This window comes from Globicephala melas, chromosome 1, assembly GCF_963455315.2.
Source record: "Globicephala melas chromosome 1, mGloMel1.2, whole genome shotgun sequence".
NCBI lineage: Eukaryota > Metazoa > Chordata > Mammalia > Artiodactyla > Delphinidae > Globicephala > Globicephala melas.
In genome coordinates, this window is record NC_083314.1 from 181,164,478 (window position 1) to 181,187,747 (window position 23,270).

The following is a 23,270-nucleotide window of genomic DNA, read 5'->3' on the forward strand; positions in this document are numbered from 1 at the left end:
TATATACAATGGAATATTACTCAGCCATAAAAAGGAACGAAATTGAGTCATTTGCCGAGACATGGATGGATCTAGAGACTGTCATACAGAGTGAAGTAAGTCAGAAAGAGAAAAACAAATATCATATATTAACCCATGTATGTGGAACCTAGAAAAATGGTACAGATGAACCGGTTTGCAGGGCAGAAGTTGAGACACAGATGTAGAGAACAAATGTATGGACACCAAGGGAGGAAAGCCACAGTGGGGTGGGGATGGTGGTGTGCTGAATTGGGTGATTGGGATTGACATGTATACACTCATGTGTATAAACTTGATGACTAGTGAGAATCTTCTGTATAAAAAAATAAATAAAATTCAAAAACTAAGGAAAAAAAAAAGACGGTCCCTGTGTCTTCTGGGCATGACCCCAGTAGACTTAGGTAGATTTCTTGTTTGCTGGCCTAAAAAGATAACCCAGGTTCATCTTGTGTATCCTCGCCCCAGATCTGGAATCAGCCACTTCTCCAAGGAGCCCTGGTTCCTATTAGTGGGAAATAACATTGAGAGACCACTGTCTGGATATAAGGGTGTTCATTGCTATGGGGTTACTGTTGCTTCTACACCTGAGTGCGCCAAGCGAGGAAATACCTGCTTTTTTTTTGGCCACGCAGCACAGTGTGCGGGATCCTAGTTCCCTGATCAGGGATGCAACGCCCACCCCCTGCGCTGGAAGCATGGAGTCTCAACCACTGGACCACCAGGGAAGTCCCAATATGTGCTTTTAGAAAGAGAAAAATATTTTATAAATTATACTGATATTTCCAATTCAAATCTACAAATACAGGGCTTTTACTTAGCTTTTTTTTTTTTTTTGAATTTTTCAATTTTATTTTATTTTTTTATACAGCAGGTTCTTCTTTTTACTTAGCTTTTTAAATTTTATATTTGGATCTCTATGTTCCTATGCTGAAAATCATGCTAATCTGACATAAACACAATTATTTATGTATATATAGTAACATATTATAGTAATTACACACACACATCCGTTCTTCTTGTCCTTAGGATTAAACCTCGCTAGGTATGATAGTAAAAATACTGTGTTTAAGGAAAAACTCTTCTCTCTGTGTTTGTGCTACCAACTCAGTGTATGATTGTTCAATCATTTTACTGTGTTTTTACATTGTAAGTTAACTGAAGTTTTAGGGATTTTAAAAATCCTTTAAATTTAATTTAATTTTATAACTATTTAAAACCCAAGATTCCAAGGTTAAAACTACCAAACAGGGTGCCTCCAGAAAAGTCCATTTCCCAGCCCACCCTACACCCTGTCCTGTGCCCACCACCCCCCTGCTTAGGTAACCATTGTAATTAAGTTTGGTTCCTTTTTCCCTTTTTTTCAACCTTTATCCAAAACTGTAAAAAATGTTTAAAATGTGTAGTCCTGAGCTTCAGATGCTGAACTACAACCTCACAGGCAAGTGGGGAGAGAGGGTCAGGACGGAGGTTCAGAGTTCCTCCCACCCCTGTACCACGCTCCCGGTGTGGTACAGGATTAGAACACCAGGGCCCTATGGAGGATGGGACCCCCTCTCTCCTAGCACCAGACCAAGACCCCACCCACCCCCCCGCTACCCTTCCTCTTCAATGGAGAAGACACAAAATTCTTGAAACTTGTACGGGAACCTGGAGCATGGTGCACGTGGCAGGCAGCTAGCTAACCAGGGAGGGTCAGCGCTGCCACCCTGCTTCCTGGCAGGCAGGATGTGAAGTCAGATATGAAAGTGCTTTGGATACGATGAATAACGACATGGAAGAACAAAGATAGTAATGAGAGCAGATAAAGGGATTCAGAAGAATGAGGGTGAGCTCAGTCGGAGATGAGCCGGAAGCTGAAGAAGGACGAGGAAGGTCCTCCGTGAAGAGGATGGTAACTGGCCGGTAAAGGTTAGCAGCCACTCTGCGGGCTGCTCCCCAGGCTTGTCTGTCTTACTCAAAACCACAGCCCTAAAAGACAGGTAATTTTATTATCCCATGTGACTAGTAATGGCAGAACTAGCACTTGAACGCAGGACTAGTGACAGCAGACACCATCGGACCAACAAGGACACGACCTCAGGGAAGCCCTTACCCCTCGCCCCAGCCCCCACCCCCACCTCCTCTCCCGGGAGCCCGCCTCCTCCCTCTTCTGTCTCTCTCTGACTCACTGGGCACGATCACTGCTCCAAACGTCTCCACCCACACGTTCCTAACGTAAGAGGAAAGCACCAAGTCCTAACCGCCGGACCGCCAGGGAATTCCCAGGTCTCTTTCCTTTTTCTTAATCTTCGTCCTGGAAATCCCTCCCACCTTGATTTCTACCCCATCACCTGGGTCTCTCAGGATAGAGCAAAGAAGGGATATTTGAAGTGGTACAAAGGCACAGAAAAGAGAAAACTAAGTAACACATTTCCAAAGTTACTTTATTTCATCTAAATGCTATAGGGATGTTTGGGCTGATTTGTAATTTAGACACATCAATGTGTGTGATTCGAGAGGAGGACGGGTAGGTCTCCATCTCCTTTAGATTTCTATTCCAGTCAATTCCCATTGACGTTGTCTAACTCAAATCCCTTCTCATGTATTTAAGCCATCTCATTTCCTTTCATGGATGATGGTTTCTCCTGTTTTAATCATAAATTAAACAGGTGCCTCAGTGGGAATGGTGTGATCCAGACATACAGGGCTTCTTGGAGACAAGGCAGGGCTCACTCTTCAAGGTCATTACCCTTGTCTTTTTCTCTTTGCTTTCTTCTGTTCAATAAACCTTCTCGAGTACTCAAGGTTACTGTCAATATTGTTTGGATAAAACTGGAGCTCAGAGCCTATAAAAAGAAGAGTGAATAGGAAAAGTTCAGAACTTTGGAGGTCCTCATGCCTACCTCCAGCACCCTGGTGTCTGCAGCTTGATCCCCAAGAAAAGGGAGTAGACAATTGTGGTCTAGTTAACCCCACCTTGAGGGAATTTATAGGAGGAGCTGTGGATGGGTTTGTAATAGAGACCAAGATAGAAGTGTGAAATATCTGAGTTGGATTTGATAAGATTAACTTGAGCCAAAACTCTTATGGGAGTATCTGGATGTTGCTTGATATCTTGCTTCTCCTACTGTCTCTGGCCAAGACTAGGTGGGTTATAAATCATGTAGCTTCTCATACTCATCGTCCCCTCTGTTTTACTCACTGGTACCACTGCCTGGACTGGGAAAATGAGTCACCCCCTTTGCCAAAGTCCTGTACAGCCCTGAGCCTCCTGTTGTTTAGATAACTCTCCTTCCTTTACTATTTTTTTTTTAGGCCATGCCGTGTGGCATGAGAGATCTTTGTTCCCCGACCAGGGATCGAACCCATGCCCCCTGCATTAGGAGCATGGAGTCTTAACCACTGGACAACCAGGGAAGTCCCTTTTCCTTCCCTTACTATTGCCAGAAGAGATGGGTCCACCCAGAGAAGGAGGAAAACAGGAAATTATAATTGCAACTTGCAAAGAACAAACAAGAGTTGATCTCACTCACACTGATTAAGTTGAGACATGAAGTTGGCTTCCACCACTCTGTTGTTCAGGGTCTGGGTCCCACGGTAATCATTGTGGATGGTCTTGTTCTGGTGATTCAGTAAGGAATTCTCCAGCTTCCAGACCTGCAGGAAACATGAAGGGAATTAAGGAGAGGAGAGGCACTGGGTGAGTTTTTACATTTAGCTAGCAACTGAACTAGAGCTTGGATTTATATAACCCTGATAAAGCGGTTGTGAGAAGATCTCAATTCCAGAAGTGGTTCTGTGTGCTATGTGCCAGGCCATTAACCCACCCATTCATTTCTCCAACAATCTCTTTTAATCTTTTTCTATGAGTGTTTAGTCAATAGTAGAAAGGAGAGGAAGAAGTAAACAGAGACATACCAAGCAGCAAGCTCAATTTTTGTTTTTTCTGAAAATGTCTGTATTTTGTCTACATTCTTTTTTGGTTAACATTTATTTATTTATTTATTTTGTTGCTCCGGGTCTTAGTTGCGGCAGGCAGGCTCCTTAGTTGTGGCTCACTCACTCCTTAGTTGTGGCTTGCCAGCTCCTTAGTTGCAGCACATGCAATCCTTAGTTGCAGCAAGCAGTCTCCTTAGTTGCAGCATGTGGGCTCCTTACTTGTGGCTCGCCAGCTTCTTTTTTTTTTTTCGGTACGCAGGCCTCTCACTGTTGTGGCTTCTCCCATTGCGGAGCACAGGGTCTGGACACACAGGCTCAGCGGCCATGGCTCACGGGCCCAGCCGCTCTGCAGCATGTGGGATCTTCCCGGACCGGGGCACAAACCCGTGTCCCCTGCATCGGCAGGCGGACTCTCAACCACTGCGCCACCAGGGAAGCCCTCGCCAGCTTCTTAGTCGCAGTTCACCGGCTACTTAGTTGCAGCTCACGGTCTCCTTAGTTGTGGCTCACTGGCTCCTTAGTTGCAGCATGTGTGCTCCTTAGTCGCAGCAAGAGGGCTCCTTAGTTGCACCTCGCAGGATCCTTGGTTGCAGCTCACAGGCTCCTTAGTTGCAGCATGTGCGCTCCTTAGTTGCAGCAGGTGGGCTCCTTAGTTGCAGCTCTCTGGCTCCTTAGTTGCAGTTCACTGGCTCCTTAGTTTCAGCACATGGGCTCCTTAGTTGCGGCTCACCAATTCCTTAGTTATGGCTCGCAGTCTCCTTAGTTGTGGCTTGCTGGCTCCTTAGTTGCAGCACGTGAGCTCTCAGTTACAGCATGCATGTGGGATCCAGTTCCCTGACCAGGGATCAAACCTGGGCCCCCTGCATTGGGAGTGCAGAGTCTTATCCACTGCACCAGCAGGGAAGTCCCTTGTCTATATTCCTGAGAGATATTTTTGCTGCCTGTACAACTCTAGGTTAGCTATTCATTTCCCTCAGTTCTTTGAAAATATGGTTCCACTGCTTTCTGACTTTCATGGTTGCTGTGTTGAATCTACTCTTGGTCTATAGTATTTTTTTCATGAAAATCTGTCTTTTCTCTCTGGTTGATTTTTAAATCTTCTCTTTGTCTTTGATATTTTGTGGTTTCACTGTGATGGTTTAGTGTGGGCTTCTTTTTGTTTTCATTGACTCGTTGGGCTTCCTTCATATATGACATGGTGTCTTTCAATTCTCTGGAAAATTGTCAGCCAATATTTCTCAAATTGTCCCTCTTCTCTATGCTACCTCTCTTCTCCCTCTAAATTTCAACCAGACATTTGTTGGACCTTTCTAGTATGTTCTCTATATCTCTTTACTTCTTTTTCATATTTCCATCTCTTTTTCTCTTTGTGCTGCATTTTACATAATTTTGTCAGCTCTGTCTTCCAGTTTACTAATTCTTTCTTGAACTGTGTCTAACATGCTATTAAACCCATTTGTTGGGTTGTTAATTTCATTACTATCTTTTCATTTCTAGAAATTAACAACCCATTTGTTTTTTTTTTTCTTCTTTGAGTTTACTTCGTCATTTTTATACTTTGTTCTTTCCTCATATTTAAAACTCCTATACATATTAAACATACTAAATATGTTTAATTTTACATATTATGCATTATTTATGCATATTAAACATATTTTATATTAATTGACTGATAATTACTATATCTGAAATCTTTGTAGTTCTATTTCTGCTGACAATCATTCATAGTGCCTTTTTCCTGATATTTTGTGATTTTTAAAAAATTGAGCTCATTTCAGGTAACTTTATTCATGTAAATTCTTATAGATCTGGATTTAAGGTGCATTTTTCCTGAGATAGTTTACATTGGCTTTTGTTAGGTATCTAGGGGCACTTCAAACCTGGTTGGCAATGTTTTTTGTGTGGTTATAAGAATAGGGGTCTTTCCACCTTTTTCCTGGAATAGGGAAATGAAAAGTTTAAAAAAAGAAATATTTGTTTCTGAGGACGAACATCACCCAGAAGGAAATGTCAGCTTTGTTTTGAAACCTCAGTAACGTTTGTCCTTTATTTAACTCAACAAATATTTATTATGTACCCATGCTATGATGAAGGACAAAAGACAACTGATACAGCTCTTCCCCTCAAAGAGCCACAGGGATTTTATGCGATGAAAGGCTAAATATGGAGCTATCCTTCTTGCATGGAGTCATTTATGAAGTAATGTGTTACTTCATATAGAGCAGTGCCTGATGGGAGCAGCACTCAGTAAATATTTGCCTTCACTGTGCAACTCTTGTCCTATGACCTGGACCACGTCCCAGTTTTTTTTGTTGCATCACCTATAGGTTTCTTGGATTCCCTGATGCCTGTTTGCCCATTTCTGCCACAACACTAGTAAGATCACCCCTAGCAATAGAGGTGAGGCACTGCAGCCCTGTACATGGAAAACACTGTAGGAGCCCAGGTATCAGCATTAGGTGAGATTTAGGGAGCGCTCTTGTTAACCAGGCCGTTGAAAGGAGAGACTTTGATAAAGTGATTCCACACACTACCTGTGTCCTGGAGAGCTTGACGGTATCTGCCAGCACAAACCAGTGGACATTCTCAGTACAGGGAGGAGTGGTGAGTGACCCCCAGTAGCTGTAGTAGTAGTGGAGGTTCCCAGGTAGCATGTCCTGAACATCAAGGTCCCTCAGAACTGTGCTTTGTCCTAAAAGAGGGGACAAAAAAGAATGTTAGGAACCACTGCTACCCCTTGCAAGGACAGCTCTGGCTCAGATCTCACCATCTTTAAATCTCCTGATTTAAGCAGGGGGACATAGAACCTGGTCATTGGGAAACATCCCCCAGTGTTCTGCTTCCAGGGAGGTGTTAAGAGCAAAGACTTTGGGCAGAAACCCACTCAAATACCTCCTCCTGGCTGAGTGGCCCTGGCTGGGTCTGTAAAAAGGGGACCCCCAGGAGCATTGGGGAATGTGTTTATAAAGTGCTGGCATTGGACCAGCACATAGGAAAGTGCTCATGGGTGTAGCCATCACCATCATCATTGTTAGGCAGAGGATATATTTTATGATAAATGAAAGCAATTATGACTCCTAGGGGCTTTTGGGTAAGTGCTCTCAAAGAAAGAACAAAATTCCTTGAGTTGTGCTCATCTATAAATGAAGGGGAGGGATAGAGATTAGAAAGGCAGAATCAGAACTAAGCAGGAGTCCAGGTGCAGGCATCAGGCCACGAGCACTTCCTGCCATGCGCATTGGAAACCAAGCTCAGCCACAGGTGAGGTGTAGAGAGGGGGACATCCACAGGGCATCCGAAGCCTCCACGGCACCCACATCTATCGCTGCATCTAGAGAATTCCTCTTTTGTTCATGTCAGTGACGCTGAGTCCCTGATCTCAGCGAGAGACTCTATCAAAGCAACACGGAGTCGAGTTGACTTTGGCTTCACCTTCCCTGAGCACTTTTGCATTTTTCAATGGCAAAGACGATATCATTTTGATATATACATAAACAGGTTTCTTTAACCAGGCCTGTGAAGTGTAGTAGTGCATAATCCCATGAATAAGTAAAAGATTTCTAAGTTTTGTTTGTTTTTGTTTTTTGCGGTACGCGGGCCTCTCACTGTTGTGGCCTCTCCCATTGCGGAGCACAGGCTCCGGACGCGCAGGCTCAGCGGCCATGGCTCACGGGCCCAGCCGCTCCGCGGCATGTGGGATCTTCCCGGACCGGGGCACGAACCTGCGTCCCCTGCGTCGGCAGGCGGACTCTCAACCACTGCGCCAGCAGGGAAGCCCTAAGTTTTGTTTTTATTGGATAGATTTCAAGATATAACCTTCTAAAGGACTCTATTGCATAGATTTTGTTTCATAACTCCAATACGTTCAAGTCAGTGAAGAATTCAAGAACCATGATGAGCCACTGTGGAAAATAATATGGTGGTTCCTTTAAAAATTAAACATAGAATTACCATATGATCCAGAAATTCCACTTCTGGGAATATACCCCAAAGAATTGGAAGCAGGGAGGTAAAAACAACAGGGCCCACTGATGGTTTGGGTGTGGCAGGGCAGGGTGGGGAATGAGAAGAGGGAAGTCCAGAAAAATTGTAGGATTTTTGGCTTAAACAAGGGGATAGATGAGGATGCTCTTTGCTGAAATGAGGAAGTTGGTTTAGGGACAAGCCTGGAAAAGGACGGGAATAAGTGATGCTTTGACCATGTTAAATTCTAGATCCATCGGGCAACATCAACTAAACAGCTGGGTAAAGGAATCCAAAGTTCAGAGAGAGGCCAGTGTTGTGGGCAGTATTGATCAGCAGTGGAATTTATTGAATTGGAGAAGGAAATATATCAGGATCAGTTAGTAGAAATAGAATATCTGAGGTGAGTGAATTCAAGGCAACTCCTTAGTTATACCACAGGCCTGTGGTGTCTCCTGCTGGCTTTGTTCATGGTCAGTAGATGAACTAGACAGTTCTTGCCTCTACTTTGCCTCACCTGTCCTGCCTGGTGCTGTTGTTGCCTGGAGGACCAGATAGAGATTTTTGGAGTCCACAGCCTAAAGATGACAATTCAGGCCATGGGACTGAAAATGAGGTCACCGAGAGAAGTCAGAGTCCTGGCACCCTCTGACATTAAGGCAGGAGCCAGGAAGAGAGAGCAAGAGAGTAGTGCTGGGGGTGGGGGCGGGCTTTGGCCAGAATGCAAGCCGCGTGTAATGCATCACTCTTTGGAGGTGGAGCAAGAGAAGAGAAAAGTGCCCAGGAGATCTGACAACCAGGATGACCTTGAAGGCTTAGGGTGAGTGAGAAAAGAGAACAGGACAGTAGACAACTCTTTCAAGGGGAGATGAGAATGGGGTGGAAGCTGAGGGAATGATGGGGGTCAAGAGATGGAGTTTGTGTTTTGAAATGGAAGAAATGAGAGCACTGTGCTTTGTGTTGAGTGGAGTGATCGGGTGAAGGGTGAGCTGCAGGAGAGAGGGGAGACGGGCAGGAGAAAAGGCCCTGAGAATGGGGGGGGGGGGTCAGTGCCCACATGGAAGGCTGGTCCTGGACCAGAGCAGGGACCTCTCATCCAGTGTAACAGAGGAGGGAACATGGAGTTTGGTCAGACGCAGGCAGGTTAAGATGAGTGAGTTTCTGACTACCTTCTCCATGGAGTGGGAGGCCAGGCATCACCTCCAGGGGAGAAGCTGGGGCCAGAAAGGAGGGGCTTTGGGAGAGAGGAGAAAATATGATGCAGTAATTTTGGAGAGGGGAAAAGCAAATGTCTAGAGTCGTATTTCAGGATTTCCGAGCAGTGTTAGTACTTGTGTATATTTGTCGCTGTGAATGAAGCTAGAAATCTGTGTGCTTCTCTCTGGCTACATTCAGCCATTTGGCTACAGGCTGTGAGCAAGTGGGAGTTAGTCTGGGGCTTTGCCAGGTGAGCTTATGGAAGGATGGAGGGCATTTGAGTGGGCGTGTCAGAAGTATGGCCCGTGGAATCCAAGCTAGAGAGATGAGAGGCATGAGGCGTGGCTAATAGTGAGAATGCGGAGGTCCATGGATAGGAGGTCAGCAGATTGCTGGAGGGGGTGAGGACTGAGGTCAGGGGCCTGGAGTCTGGGAGATGTGGCCAAAGTGAGATGCACACAGCCAAGGCTGCAACAGACCTGGTTACTGCTCAAGGTCAAGGGTTGACCATGGGAGTGGGCAGACACTCTGACAAGAACCCTGCCTTCTGGCGGCAGAGATAAGGGAGAGCAGCCCTGTGTCTGTGTGTACAGGCACCGTGACAAGAGGCTTCACTCTTGAGATTCTTCTCAGCTTGAAGCCAAGGAGGTCATCTCTCTCTAGAGACCAGGATCATTACTACCAGCTGGGGCCAGAGGGAAGAGTCACTTAAACGAAGGTATCCCTCATTAGTGGAACTCTGGCCATCCAGAAGTTCCAACTGTGGCAATTGACAGGTAGAGTTTATGAACGGGTTTCTCCGAGGTGTGCACAGCCTGAGCCAACCTTGGGAATTGCTGGAACCAGAGACCCTGCACAGGGAGGGGAGCGTCCCCTGGCAGGCTTATCTGCCACCCTCTCCACCAGCGACACTCTTCCCTGCTCCCCTGCTCCCCATCACACTCACACTCATTCCTCTGCCCTCGTGCAGCCGCTGTCGGTTTCCCTTACCTGGATACCTGATGCTCTTCAAGTGAGAAATGAAGTTGCTGTAGTAAGTATTTTCAGCATCATCCTTGACCTGCAGGAGAAACACAGAGCAGTTCACCTAATGGAGAAGGGCCGTCCATCCAGAGCTATCCCCGCTAATCCAGCTATTTTGTAAACTGGCTGATTGGGCAGAGCCTCAAGGGCAAGGAGGCAGCCCACCCGTGCCCCACTTGTGCTGGGGGAGACCATCTGGCTGTTCTTTGCCACCAAGTGCCTGGGCTTCCCTGTCTCTTCCAGAAAGACAAGATCTGAAGCATTTTGGCAGCTTCCAGGGAAAAGAGCTTCTTGGTGGTGACTGGTGATGTCCTCAAGGAATGGCCAAAAGTCACTGTCAAGATATCCCCAGTGACCCTGTTTTGGGCAATGTCAGCCACAGTCAGATTCACTGTGCTTCTTCATTTGTTTGTTTGTTTTTGGTCTTTTGGCCATGCGGCATGCGGAATCTTAGTTCCCTGACCAGGGATCGAACCCATGCCCCCTGTATTGGAAGCATGGAGTCTTAACCACTGGACTGCCAGGGAAGTCCCCAGATTCATGGTGAGGCAGGGGCTTGCTCTGAAATGCTCCCTTCTTCATCCTCAGGACTTTTGACTGAATGAAGGAAAGCCAGATGTCCAAGGCAAAACTGCTCCAATTCTGACCACCGCCATCCTTTATTTATTGTATGAGTGTTGACTTTTTAGAAGTCAGAATAGTTGCTTTCTGTGAAAAAGGTCTCTGGACAGTGGTTCTTTTCAGTCAGTGCTGCTGACCCATTCTTCCCCTGGGTGTAAATTCAGACTTTCTTGGATTTCTGATTGCCATTTATTTGTTTTCTAAATGTCTCATCTTTTTTTGTTCCTCTCTTCTACCTTTTGTGTTCAACTCTGTTCTATACTTTTAGTGTACCAGTTAACCGTGTTAGGTTATTAGTGGTTGCTCTAGTGACTACCACATACAACTTATCACAATCTATATCAGGTAAATACTAACTTAATTCTAGTAAAATATAGCAACTGTGTTCCAATATAGCTCTATTTCTTCCTCATTTTTTCTTCTATTTTTGTCATACATTGTAAAGCTAATACTACAGGGGTATAATTATTGTTTTAAACAATCTTATGGTTTTTTTAAAAAAAGAAATTAAAAGAAGACAAGAATATGTATATATGTATATATATGTGTATGTTTGTATATGTGTGTGTGTATATATATATATATATATATATATATATTTACTATTTTCTGGCAGTCTTCATCTTTTTCTGTGATTTGAGTTGCTGTCTGGTGTGATGTCCTTTCAGCCAGAAGGATTTCCTTTAATTTTTCTTGTAAGACAGATCTGTTAACAATTATCTCAGTTTTACTTTAACTGGGAATGTCTTTATTTTGCCCCATTTCTGAAGATTGGTTGACTGGACATAGGAATCCTGATCGTCAGTCATTCCACTGCCTTCTGATGCCTTGCTTCTAATGAGAAGTCAGCCATTAATGCACTGTCAGTCCCCTCTATATAATGAACCCTTTTTCTCTTGTCAATTTTGACTGTTTGATTTTGATGTGTCTAGGTGTTTATCAGATCTGGAGTTTGTTGAGTTTCTTGGACTGGTAAATTATTGTTTTTTCATCAAATTTGGGAAAATTTGGCCATTGTTTCCTCAACAGTTTTTTCTGCCACTTTCTCTCTCTGCTGTCCTTCTGGGACCCCCGTTACATATATGTTGGGAAGCATGATCTTGTCCCCATGAGTCTCTAAGGCTCTGCTCATTTTTCTTCTAGCTTTTTCCTTTGTTCTTCAGATTCAATAATTTATTTAACCTGTCTTCAAATGCACTGACTGTTTCTTCAGCTGCCTCAAATCTGCTTTGAGCCCATGTAGTGAATTTTTCATCCTTTTATGATACTTTTCAACTCTAGACTTTTCATCTGGTGCATTTTTATAGTTTCTGTTTCTTTATTGAGATCCTTTTTGAATCATTGTCATCATATTTTCCTTTAATTCTTTGAACATAGTTTCTTTTCATGCTTTGAACATATTTATGATAGTTGTTGAAAGTACTGTCTGCTAGGGAAATCCCTGGTGGTCCAGGGGTTAGGACTCCATGCTTTCACTGCTGAGGGCCCGGGTTTGATCCCTGGTCAGGGAACTAAGATCCCACAAGCCACGTGGAGTAGCCAAAAAATAAAATAATAATAATAATAAAGAAAATACTGTCTGCTAAATCACTCTTGGTCTACTCAGAGTCAGTTTATATTGACTGCTTTATTTTTTCTCCTAAATATGGATCACATTTTCCTATTTCTTTGCATGCCCAATTTTTTCTTTGATATCTGGACATTTTAGATAATACATGGCAGCAAATCTGAATTCTGATTTTTTTTTTTTTGTTTTTTTTTTTTGCGGTACGCGGGCCTCTCACCGCTGTGGCCTCTCCCGTTGCGGAGCACAGGCTCCGGACGCGCAGGCTCAGCGGCCATGGCTCATGGGCCCAGCCACTCCGCGGCATGTGGGATCTTCCCGGACCGGGGCACGAACCCGCGTCCCCTGCATCGCAGGCAGACCCCCAACCACCGCGCCACCAGGGAAGCCCCTGAATTCTGATTTTTAAAAATTGTCCTGAGGGGTTTTTGTTGTTGTTCATGTGACTGTTTAGTGACTTGCCTGGACTTCCTCTGCAGGATATGTCTCACAACAGTATATAGCAGCTGATGAGCCTGCTTAGGTCTTAAGTCTTATTTTTAATTTTTAGCCTGGGGCCTTCTAGGGTCAACATAGTCTTGTGGCCAATGATTTTTGCAGAGGTTGCGCTCAAACCCCATGAGCCCAAGATTTGCACCCTCTGCTGATGGATCTGTATGCGGGTTGAGAAGCACATTCAAAGCTCAGCCAGTTACTAAGTCAGCCTCAGCCTTTACTTTCCATCAGGGTTTCTTGGGAAGCTTATACAACCTTCCTATGGCTCATCTCCCAGTTACAATTCTGATTGGTCTGCCACTTGCCACTCACCTCAACTAGGACTTCAATCTCAGACCATCAAACCTGCAGGTTTTCCATTTTCTGTCTTTTCGGTTGTTTGCTACTTGTACCAGCAGTGCCCCCTGGGCATGGGTTTTCAAATTCTACTCCAAATCAAATTAGTCCCCTGTACCAAGCAGTGAAGCTGCTGGTTTTCCTGTCCATGCTGCCCTGATAAAACTACCTTGCTGACTAAGTTAGGGGAAGGGGATGCGAACAGCCCCAGGCAAGATGTCCACAAACTCCCATTGTTCTTACTCAAAATTCTAGCCATTTATCATAAATAAATGCCTCACCTTGTTATTTGTCTTTGGTCCATTTCCAGAGCACTGATACGGTTTTTTTGACAATTTTATCCAATATAAAACTTGTTTGGGGGTGATTGGATTCACTGACCACTTCTTGCTACCTAGACATAAATCCCACCCTCCAGACTTTCTGAGAAATGCAGAGATGTTGGCTTTGTCTAGGGGGTTGCAGGCTTCCTCTTGCCCTCAGAGCGGTTTTTGTCAAGTGGACCCTTCTGTGATCCCAGCTCTTTTAAGTCAGCTCGTCCAAGCTATGCAATGTCCTTGAGGTTGGTGACACAGAAGGAACACAGTAACTGTGAGCAAGGACTGGAAAAAGGGTAGGTCTTTCATTGGGTGAGTGTTTCCAAGAAGTGTGAGCTCAGGAACAGATAAGGAGGGGCAAGTAGGAAGACCCTTTGTCTACACTTAACACCTTGTTTTGACACCAGTTTCTAACTCTGCATGTGTAGTTTCAGCTTTACCTCAACGAGGGCTGCCAGCACAGCCAAACCATCCGGTGCTTTCTGAGCCTTATCGTAGCTCTTGTATTTAGAATTGTAATGAACGACGTGAATCTGTGGAAGCAAGAAAGTGTAAGTCAAGGGCAGTTCCTGTAAACCTCCAGTGCTTCAGGTTTTCAGGGAAGGAGGAAAATAAAAAAAGGTGCTCCATCCCACACCTCAGCTGACCCACATAAATACCTCTGACCACCATGTCCCTCCCTCTGGGCTACAAGATCTATCAAGACCAGAAAGTTCTCCAAGAATGCGAAGAGTATGAGTGGTATTCTGGGGAGATGGCAATTCACCTTCCCCCAGGCAGAGAAGCTGGCAGAATCCAAGGGATCGTATGAGGCCACTGGGTTCTCCTGAGGTCTCCCTAGAGTGGGCATGTGCCCCCTTACCCCAGGAGGCCACTGTAAACCTGTGGTCATCCTAAGCAAGAGGGGGAACCGGCAAATCTACCACATAGAAATCCGGTTGAAACTAAGGAGGGCTTGCCCCACTCTGTGGGCTGTAAACTCCTGCGTTGGGGTGACTTCTGTGAGGTCAGGGACCCTGCCCGAACCCCCAGCACATAGCAGTGATCAGTGAATTGTTGTAAATGAATGAAAAATAAACTCAACCTCAGGGTGACTTGACTCAGCAAAGCCTTTTTGGCTGTTTTAATAAGAAAAGTGACTATGGGGTTTGAAAGAAAGAGGATCCTCAGGGTACCTCCATCACATATCTGATCCCGTCAATGGTGTGCTCGGAACCGCTGATCTCCAAGGAGGCGCCACCCCAGTGGAAGTGCATCTGCTGGGCTATGTACTGGGTACCATTGGCAGCCGTCATGCACATGGTGGGGGGCAGGCTGATCTGTACTGGAAGAGAAGACGAGGGGCAGGGAGTGTGCAGATGGGCGTGGATGGCTCAGGCCTACAGGTGAGGCAGCTTCCCTGGTCACCTGCCCACTCCTGGGGCAAGCTGGTACTATAGACAGGCCTAGACTGCCATGAGCAGGGTGACCAACAGAGAGGGGGCACCTGGCACATGGGGAAGGATGGTGACCAGGCACTGAGTAAGCTGGGCTGGACAGGCACCCGTCCCAGGGCACGCACCTTCCCACCCAGGACCAGAAGGTCAGGGGCAGGACCTCCAAGTGGCAGGTCCAGCTTGTTAGCCCTAACGAAGGGGGGAGCCCTGAAAAAACAGGGCTAATGAGTGTGGAAATCAGAATTCCGCTCTCCACCTCTGGCCAATTTTGGAATTTGCCCACAGGGTAGGGATAGGAAGTAGGGCCTCTTGGACTATTTTGATTACTTTACTACCCAGCGTGAGTACTCTGTAAGGTCAAGTTGAGGTCGTTATCTTCTCTATGATGTGGTTAAAATCTTCATCCCATATCGACTTCTAGAACTAGACCAACTACCAACCCATCCCACTTCGTAGAAAGTAGCATCCCTGCGGGGCTTCAGTACTTTTATTTTATGGACAAGGAAGCCAACCTTGGTAGAAAGATTTGCAGAGTCACTCAGTTCATTGGTCAGGGCAGAGCTGGGCCAGAACTGGGCCTGGACAGGACATCACCATTATAGGCTTCAACTTGTCTTCAGAATAAGAAAGACCACATTCTGCGGCAAGTCAGGGGACACACAGACTCTTGGCTTGGGATTGAATTTGACGTGATCATCAACAGATGCTTTCAAACGTTAGGTTCTTGCCGATGGGAAAATGGATCCCTCTTCCAGCTTCCTTTTGCCCTGTGCCCCACAGACTTTCTACAGGGAGGTTACTTTGGTGAGACAGCTGCCTTGTTCATTCCACTGGCTTAGGTCTTAGAGAAATCTCTATATTTTTGGAATGACCCAGGCAAAAGGGAGACATGGAGAGTGACCCCAGAAAATGACCAAGAAAAATATCTATGAGGGTATAATTTAGGACTTGAAAAGGGACAGTCAGCATCTCTCCTGATAACAAGGTTTTTCTATTTAAAGTCATCGAAGATGGTTATAAACAAGTAAATTTTCTTAAAGAGCAGATAGTAGGTACTTGATATCTGTCAAATGACCCCTTCTTCCCTTCCAAATCATCTAAAGCAGCAGGAAGCTGTGATGAAATTCATAACATAATATGACAGAAGGCAGAAGTCCAGCCTCAAAGATTCTTACACGCCCTTTGGCAGAACAGGTGCTTTGTATTTAGTGCTTAAACTGTAGCCGGCCTCAAAAATCACTGCTCACGTGAGAAAAATGGAAGAGGTTTTCAAAGGAGATACGCAGTCATCTGTTCCCAGAGATTGGAGAGCTGAGGAGAGTTAGTACCACAGGAGCAATAACAGAGATCCAGACAAGCATGTTTCCCTTGAAACACAATTCCCTGCAGACAGAATGTCTCAATTCTCAAGCCGTGTCCATAGAATCGCACAGGCCAGATTGAAAAATGGCGGCAATTCTGGGCTTATCACTGTGCTTTTGCAAAGGTGAGGCCAAATAGCTGTCCTCCCACAAATCAACTTGCTGAACCTTCCAGATTCTGAAAAAAAATGGATTTAACTTGCAGAACTTACTCCCCTTTGTTTGAAACTAATTTAACCAAGTTCTTATCAGACCAGAGAAAAAACACATGATCTGAGCGTTTACTGTGCTCAAGAAACAACTGCAAAGCGTCAAGGTTACAAAAGACTGAGGAGCTGACCGTGATTGGAGAAGACTAAGGAGATATGATGACAAAATGCAATGTGTGGTCCTGGATTAGATGCTGGACCAGGACAAGGACATTCTGGGCAAGTGATGAGATTCAAATGAGGTCTAGAGTGTAGTTCATCATGTGGTATCAACACAGTCCAGCTATAAGATAATAAAATTAGGGGAAGTGGGAGAAGGGTATTTGGGAACTCTGTACTATTTCTGCAATTTTTCTAGCCTAAAACTATTTCAAAATAAAAGTTTAAAAAAACAAAGACAGAACCAGTCTTGCTCCTGCAGCTTTCAAAGATCAAAACCTACTCAGGGGACTTCCCTGGTGGCACAGTGGTTAAGAATCCGCCTTCCAATACAGGGGATGTGGGTCTGATCCCTGGTCAGGGAACTAAGATCCCGCATGCTGCAGAGCAACTAAGCCTGCGTGCCACAACTACTGAGCCTGTGCGCTCTGGAGCCCACGAGCCACAACTAGAGAGAAACCCGGGTGCCTCAACGAAGAGCCTGTGCGCCGTAACTAAGTCCTGACGCAGCCAAAAAAAAAAAAAAAAAAAAAAAAAAACCTACTCAGAATACTGCATCGCTCATGGAGCCTATTTGGGGATTTATCCTTTCGTGCACAAGTCTTTTCGCCTCAAATGCATTAATCTATGTCAGGCTCTGTGCCAGGTACCAGGATAGAAGGATGAATAAGAGATCATCCCTCCTTTCAATGAGCCCAATAAGTGGAGTGGCTGATAGTACCTATTAAGAGAACAGTGTTGCCCTTTCCCTTGAACACTACAGGCCCAGTACTCCCAGCCTTTAAGCTTTTCTGGAGCCTATGCATGTGTGTTCCGGGCAATTAAAAAAAAAAAAAAAATCAATCAATCAGTACTGGTCCACCTACTGTCCCTTGTTTACAACAAAATAGAGAAATTGAAAATAAGCTTTAGGGCTTCCCTGGTGGCACAGTGGTTAAGAATCCTGCAGGGGACATGGGTTCGAGCCCTGGTCCAGGAAGATCCCACATGCCACAGAGCAACTAAGCCCATGCGCCACAACTACTGAGCCTACGCTCTAGAACCCGTGAGCCACAACTACTGAAGCCCGCACACCTAGAGCCTGTGCTCTGCAACAAGAGAAGCCACCGCAATGAGAAGCCTACGCATCGCAAAGAAGAGTAGCCCCCACTCACCTCAACTAGAGAAAGCCCGCGCAGCAACAAAGACCCAATGAAGCCAAAAAAGAAAAATTAATTTTAAAAAAAGTAGAATTTGAAATTAAAAGCACAGTAATTAAATTAAATAATTAAATTAAATAATTAAATTAAATAATTAGGTATAATTAAATTAAATAATTAAGTTAATTAAATTAAATAATTTGGTATAATTAAATAATTAGGTATAAATTAAATAATTAGGTATAATTATTAAATTATTAGGTATAAATTAAATAATTAGGTATAAATCTAACACATTACATATAAGATCTATATGAGGAAAACAGAAAAACTCTGATGAAAGAAATCACAGAATAACTAAATAAATGGAGAGATATTCCATTTTCCTGGATAGGAAGACTCACTACTGCCAAGATGTCAGTTCTTCTCAATTTGACCTAGAGATTCAATGTGATCCCAGTCAAAATCCCAGCAGGTTATTTTGTGGATATCAACAAACTAACTCTAAAGTTTACATGGAGAAGCAAAAGACCCAAAATAGCTGACACAATGTTTAAGGAGGGTAACATAGTTGGAGGACTGATGCTACCCAACTTCAAGGCTTACTATAAAGCTACAGTAGGGACTTCCCTGGTGGTCCAGCGATTAGGACTCTGCGCTTCCACTGCAGGGGGCACGGGTTCCATCGGGAACTAAGATCCCGCAAGCCACATGGTGTGACCAAACAAAAAGAAGTATAGTAATCAAGGCAGTACGGTCTTGGTGGGAGAATACACAAATAGATCAGTGGAACAGAATAGAAAGCCCAGAAAGAGACCCTCGTAAATATATTCAACTGATCTTTGACAAAAGAGCAAAGATTATCAATGGAGCAAAGAGAGTCTCTTCAACACATGGTGCTAGAACAACTGGACATACACGTGCAAAAAAATGAACCTAGGCACAGACCTTACACCCTTCACCAAAATTAACTCAAAGTGGATCACAGACCTAAATGTAAAGTGCAAAACTATAAAATTCCTCGAAGATAACATAGGAGAAAACCTAGACAACTTTGGGTACAGTGATGCCTTTTTAGATGCAACACCAAAGACACAATCCATGAAAGAAAGAATTGATAAGCTGGACTTAATTAACATTTAAAACTTCTGTTCTGCAGAAAAGAATATCAAAAGAATCAGAAGACAAGCCACAGACTGGGAGAAAATATTTGTATAAGACACATCTGATAAAGCACTGCTATCCAAAATATACAATGAATCCTTAAAAGTCAACAATAAGAAAACAAATAACCCAGGGACCATAACAGACACCTCTCCAAAGAAGATATACAGATGGCAAATAGGAAAAGACGCTCCACAGCATAGGTCATCAGGGAAATACAAATTAAACCAACGATGAGGTGCTCCCACACACCTAATAGAATGGCCGAGGTCCGGAACACTGACGGCACCAAATGCTGGCAAGGTTGTGGAGGAACAGGAACTCTCACTCACTGCTGGTGGGAATGCAAAATGGTGCAGCCACTTTGGAAGAGAGTTGGACAGTTTCTTACAAGACTAAACATACTCTTACCATATGATCCAGCAATCACACCCCTTGGTATTTACCCAAATGAGCAGAAAACTTATGTCCACACCAAAATCTACACACTGGTGTTCATTGATGTTTATAGCAGCTTTATTCATAATTGCTGAACCTTGGAAGCAGCCACGTGTCCTTCAGTAAGTGGATGAATAAGTGAACTGTAGTGCATCCAGACAGTGGAATATTATCCAATGCTAAAAAGAAATGAGCTATCCAGTCATGAAAAGACACGGAGGAAGCATAAGTGAAAGAAGCCAATCTGAAAAGGCCGTACACTTCTGCCAACATGCTGGTAGCTTCAGAGAGTAACTTTGGAAACAGGAACGTGATACGGGTGATAAAATGAGGCTTTCACGAACTACGTGTGGAGGTCAGTAATCCAAATCACAGCTGATCTGAGGGCTACTACCTTCACCAGCCCCATCGAGGGCAATTGGTTTCATTTTCTTAATAGTGCAAAAAGGAAATCTGAGTCCTATGACCGCCCCCCCCATACACCTGTGCGAATGGACAGTAAACTGTCCCGACCCAGGTGGGAGTGGAGAGGGAAGTTTCCAAGGAGGACATGACCGAGGAATCAGACATCCGAGGCCTGGATCCAGCTCGGCCACTAGAGACTGTGTGACCATAAGTCCCTTGGCCTCCCAAAGCCTCTGGTTTCAGCTTAAAAAATGCCCCCCTCTGGGCTTGTCATAAGGCTCAGAGGAGACGAGCCCACTTGAAAAACATCAGAAGGATGTCTGCAAACCTTAAGCAGGATTTGATGGTTGTCCAGTCTAGGCTTCTGGAATGGAGGCCCCCCAAACCAGCTTTTCCTGTCTGACCTTCCCACATAGAAAATATGGCAGATCAGACCTGGGCACAGATCAACAGAACAGACAGTGGGTCATGTGGCTTCTCGGTGTTGCCTCTCTGTCCGCTGAATTTTCTGCTGGTTGGGTCAGAGTGAGCTCAGAGAGAGGCCAGTGCAGGATGAAGGGGCCAGTGGGGAACCGAGTCTACAGACGGATGCTGCCCAACCAGGGACGAAGTACCAGGGCTCGACACCGGTCTGCCCCGAGTCTGAGGCCTGCAGCCCCCAGGCCGCACTCTGGATCTCTGAGCATACAGCTCCTGGCAGCCTTGCCTGCCTGCCTCCCCCCCGATGCCCGCGCGGGCACGGGAGCCTGTCGCTCGCCCTTACCTGTGTGGCCATTGTTGATCATAAGGAACGCCCCGTGCTGGACCTCGTAGCCTGACAGGTTCAGAGCCCTCAGGGAAGGGTTGTACCACACTTTCTCCCTCTGCAGGTCGATGGGCGACTGTCTCTTCCCCCCGCAGTCGGGGTACTCCCTCGGCCAGTGTGCTTCATCCAGCACCCCATCTGACACAGGAGAGAGTCCAGGGGGTCACAGTGCAAGGGGCTCCCTCTGGGCACTCACTCAGGGCCCGCTCGACAGGAGGCCTGCAGAGGCCACAGTCGAGACTAGAGGCCTGTCTTCTAGAAAGCAGGGCCAGGCCTCCAGAAGGAGGTGGGAGGGGCACCTAAATCAGCTCCACGGACCCTGGTGTCTGGGGGGCTTTGGGGCTGGTTCGTAACTTTCCTGTTGCACCCACTGGCCCTGAGAACATGCCTTCGTGTTTTGAAAGCAATGGATGTCTTTAATACAGAGCTTTGGTTTTCCGTTTACGTGACTGTCGGCTGATAAATGCACTCGAGGGCTACTTGGGCTTCGCATGCCTGTGTTACTCTCAGGGCCTTTTCCTCACTTCTTCTGAATGACAGTTTCTCTTTCCCAGCCCCCAACAATACCACGGCCCACTCCACGCCCTACGCCCTACGGCAGGACCTCCCCACCTCCTTGCTTGACCCCTCCCCTTTAACTGGTTCCCAATATGGTAAAGACCACCTGGGTGCCTACACTTATGGATTCAGGACAAGAAAGGAAGCATCGGGTTCAAGGATGACCTAGAATGATTAGTTGAAAACAATATCAAAATAAGGAAATTTACCTTTTTTTAAGGTAGTTACTAATGACAGAAGAGAGGAGAGAGGGTGATAAAAGCAAGTCATTATAATGGGTGACTCGGCCTCCAAACAACTGTGGGTCCTGGTCTCATCCATTTGCAGTAGGGAATCCAACTCTCTTTCCCCCTTAGGGGACAGCGTCACCCATAGCTTGTTTTGAGGAAGATGTTTGTACTTAGGCCTCTCACAGCTTCTCGGTTCAATAAAAAAGGCAATTCTTTTTTTCTCTGTTCCTCTCTTCACTGTTTAATAATACAAACCAATCTGTAGACAATTCTTTCCTAGGGGCAGGTGCCAGGAGCAAGGCCAGACGTCTTGAACAAAGCCCCTTCGTGGATCAAAAGGTTTTTTAACAGCATTGGTGTTTCTCAAGTATCCCCGACAGGCATTCGCAGCAGCTGCTGCCCGAGTTCTCCTGGGCCCCGAGTTCTCCTGGGCCCCGTCTCAGAGGCTGTGTTGAGCTGGGGAGGACAGACTCCACTGTCGGAATCCTCTCTTCCTTACCCTCGAACCACACCCAGTACCAATGGGCCTGACCGAGCGGAAGCCCCGGGGTCTCGTGGCACTGGGCCGGGTAGGGGAATCCTCTGGTCCAGACAGAGCAGTTGGTCAGAGTCAGCTGTCCCGCCCTCTGAAGCTGGACTTCCTGAGCCTTGCCACAATGCTCCTAACTCTGCTGCCCTTGACTTAGAGGACACACATGCACCCTGGGAGGACGCTTCACCCTGTATCTGCGGCCAGGGCAGACTGTGCAGAGAGCAGGCTCAAAACCCTGCTTGCTCCTGGCTCCTGCATCAGCCAGCGGCCACGAGCATCCTCTCCGGCCCCATGCCTCCATCCAGGACAGAAAAGAGGGGGACCAGGTAGGCGCTCTCTCCCCTGCCACACAGAAGGGGTGTTTAGTGTCTGAACCCCACTGTCTTCCTCTCTTTGGTCCACACGCGGGCCGGCACCTGTGCTAAATGCCAGGGTTTTCCACTTCACGTCCTATAAGTGGGGTTCTGGATGTGAGACTGGGTCTCAGCACGGCCACGGCGACCAAGAGAGGCCAGCCTGGAGGCCATGCAATGGTCACTGGGTTCTCGGCACGTCGAGGCGCTCTGGATAGACCGTGTATCATGAAATTTCCGGGAAGAAAGTGCTGGCAAACCCCACACCCTCGGTGGGGCTGCAGGGAGCCCCCTGCAACGGCTTTACTTTCTGTCTACACAGACCAAGAAAGCAAATGGCTTTGCCCTCGTAAGCACTAAGTGGGCTCTCAAGCCAGCTTCTGGGGCAGCAAAGCAGAAACCCTGCGGGTGGCTCAGGGATCCGGGAACGGGGAGAGTTCTGCCCTCCGCTCCTTAGCCGAGGTCTAAGTTCAGTATGCTCTTGCCCCAGCCCGAGACCTTGAGACCCCAGCAAGCACCGTACGCAATCATCAGGCATGGTCGCCCCGAAAGGCCAGGCTTCGTCCTCGAGAAGTGGGTGCCCCCTTCCTTGACGTGATGGCAGAAAGGCGGCGTGCAGCCCTTGGGGTGGGCCTTACCTGAGTAGGTCCACTCGGTCCCGTGCTGGGCCTGGGGTCCCAGCAGGAGCAGGGACAGCAGGGTGACCAGAGCCGTCATGACGCTGTGGGTCTGGAATCAGGGCCGATTCTGGGGAAGCTCTTCTTTTAAAAGTTCAGAAACTGTAAATAACAATTTACCGAGTGTGGTCAGCTGATCCACACTTCGCTGCACCCGCTGATAAACAGCACGGCCTTCTTACCGGCTTCACTCAGCCAGGTGGTGTGCACCTGTCTCAACAGCCCTGGCATCAGCCGTGACGTGTCCACTTACCCAGGGGTTGGGTTGTTCACTGTCTGATTTATGAAAACTCACTCACAGGGTCCCACAGGGCAGCCTTTGTGGACGAGCGACTACAGGCCAGGGAAG

The 23,270-nt window shown here is 46.2% G+C and overlaps 1 protein-coding gene across 1 annotated transcript; it reads right to left on the minus strand.

Moving 5' to 3' along the window:
• Nucleotides 1-2,745: 2,745 nt before the first annotated feature.
• CA6 (carbonic anhydrase 6) lies at nucleotides 2,746-22,961 on the minus strand. Its single transcript, XM_060289459.1, has 8 exons — nucleotides 22,883-22,961; nucleotides 20,530-20,709; nucleotides 14,631-14,779; nucleotides 13,896-13,988; nucleotides 10,090-10,159; nucleotides 6,474-6,631; nucleotides 3,534-3,657; nucleotides 2,746-2,846 (listed from the first exon to the last, which is right to left on the minus strand). The coding sequence occupies exons 1-8, from the start codon at nucleotides 22,959-22,961 to the stop codon at nucleotides 2,746-2,748; spliced, it is 954 nt and encodes a 317-aa protein (XP_060145442.1).
• Between the last annotated feature and the right edge of the window lie 309 nt (nucleotides 22,962-23,270).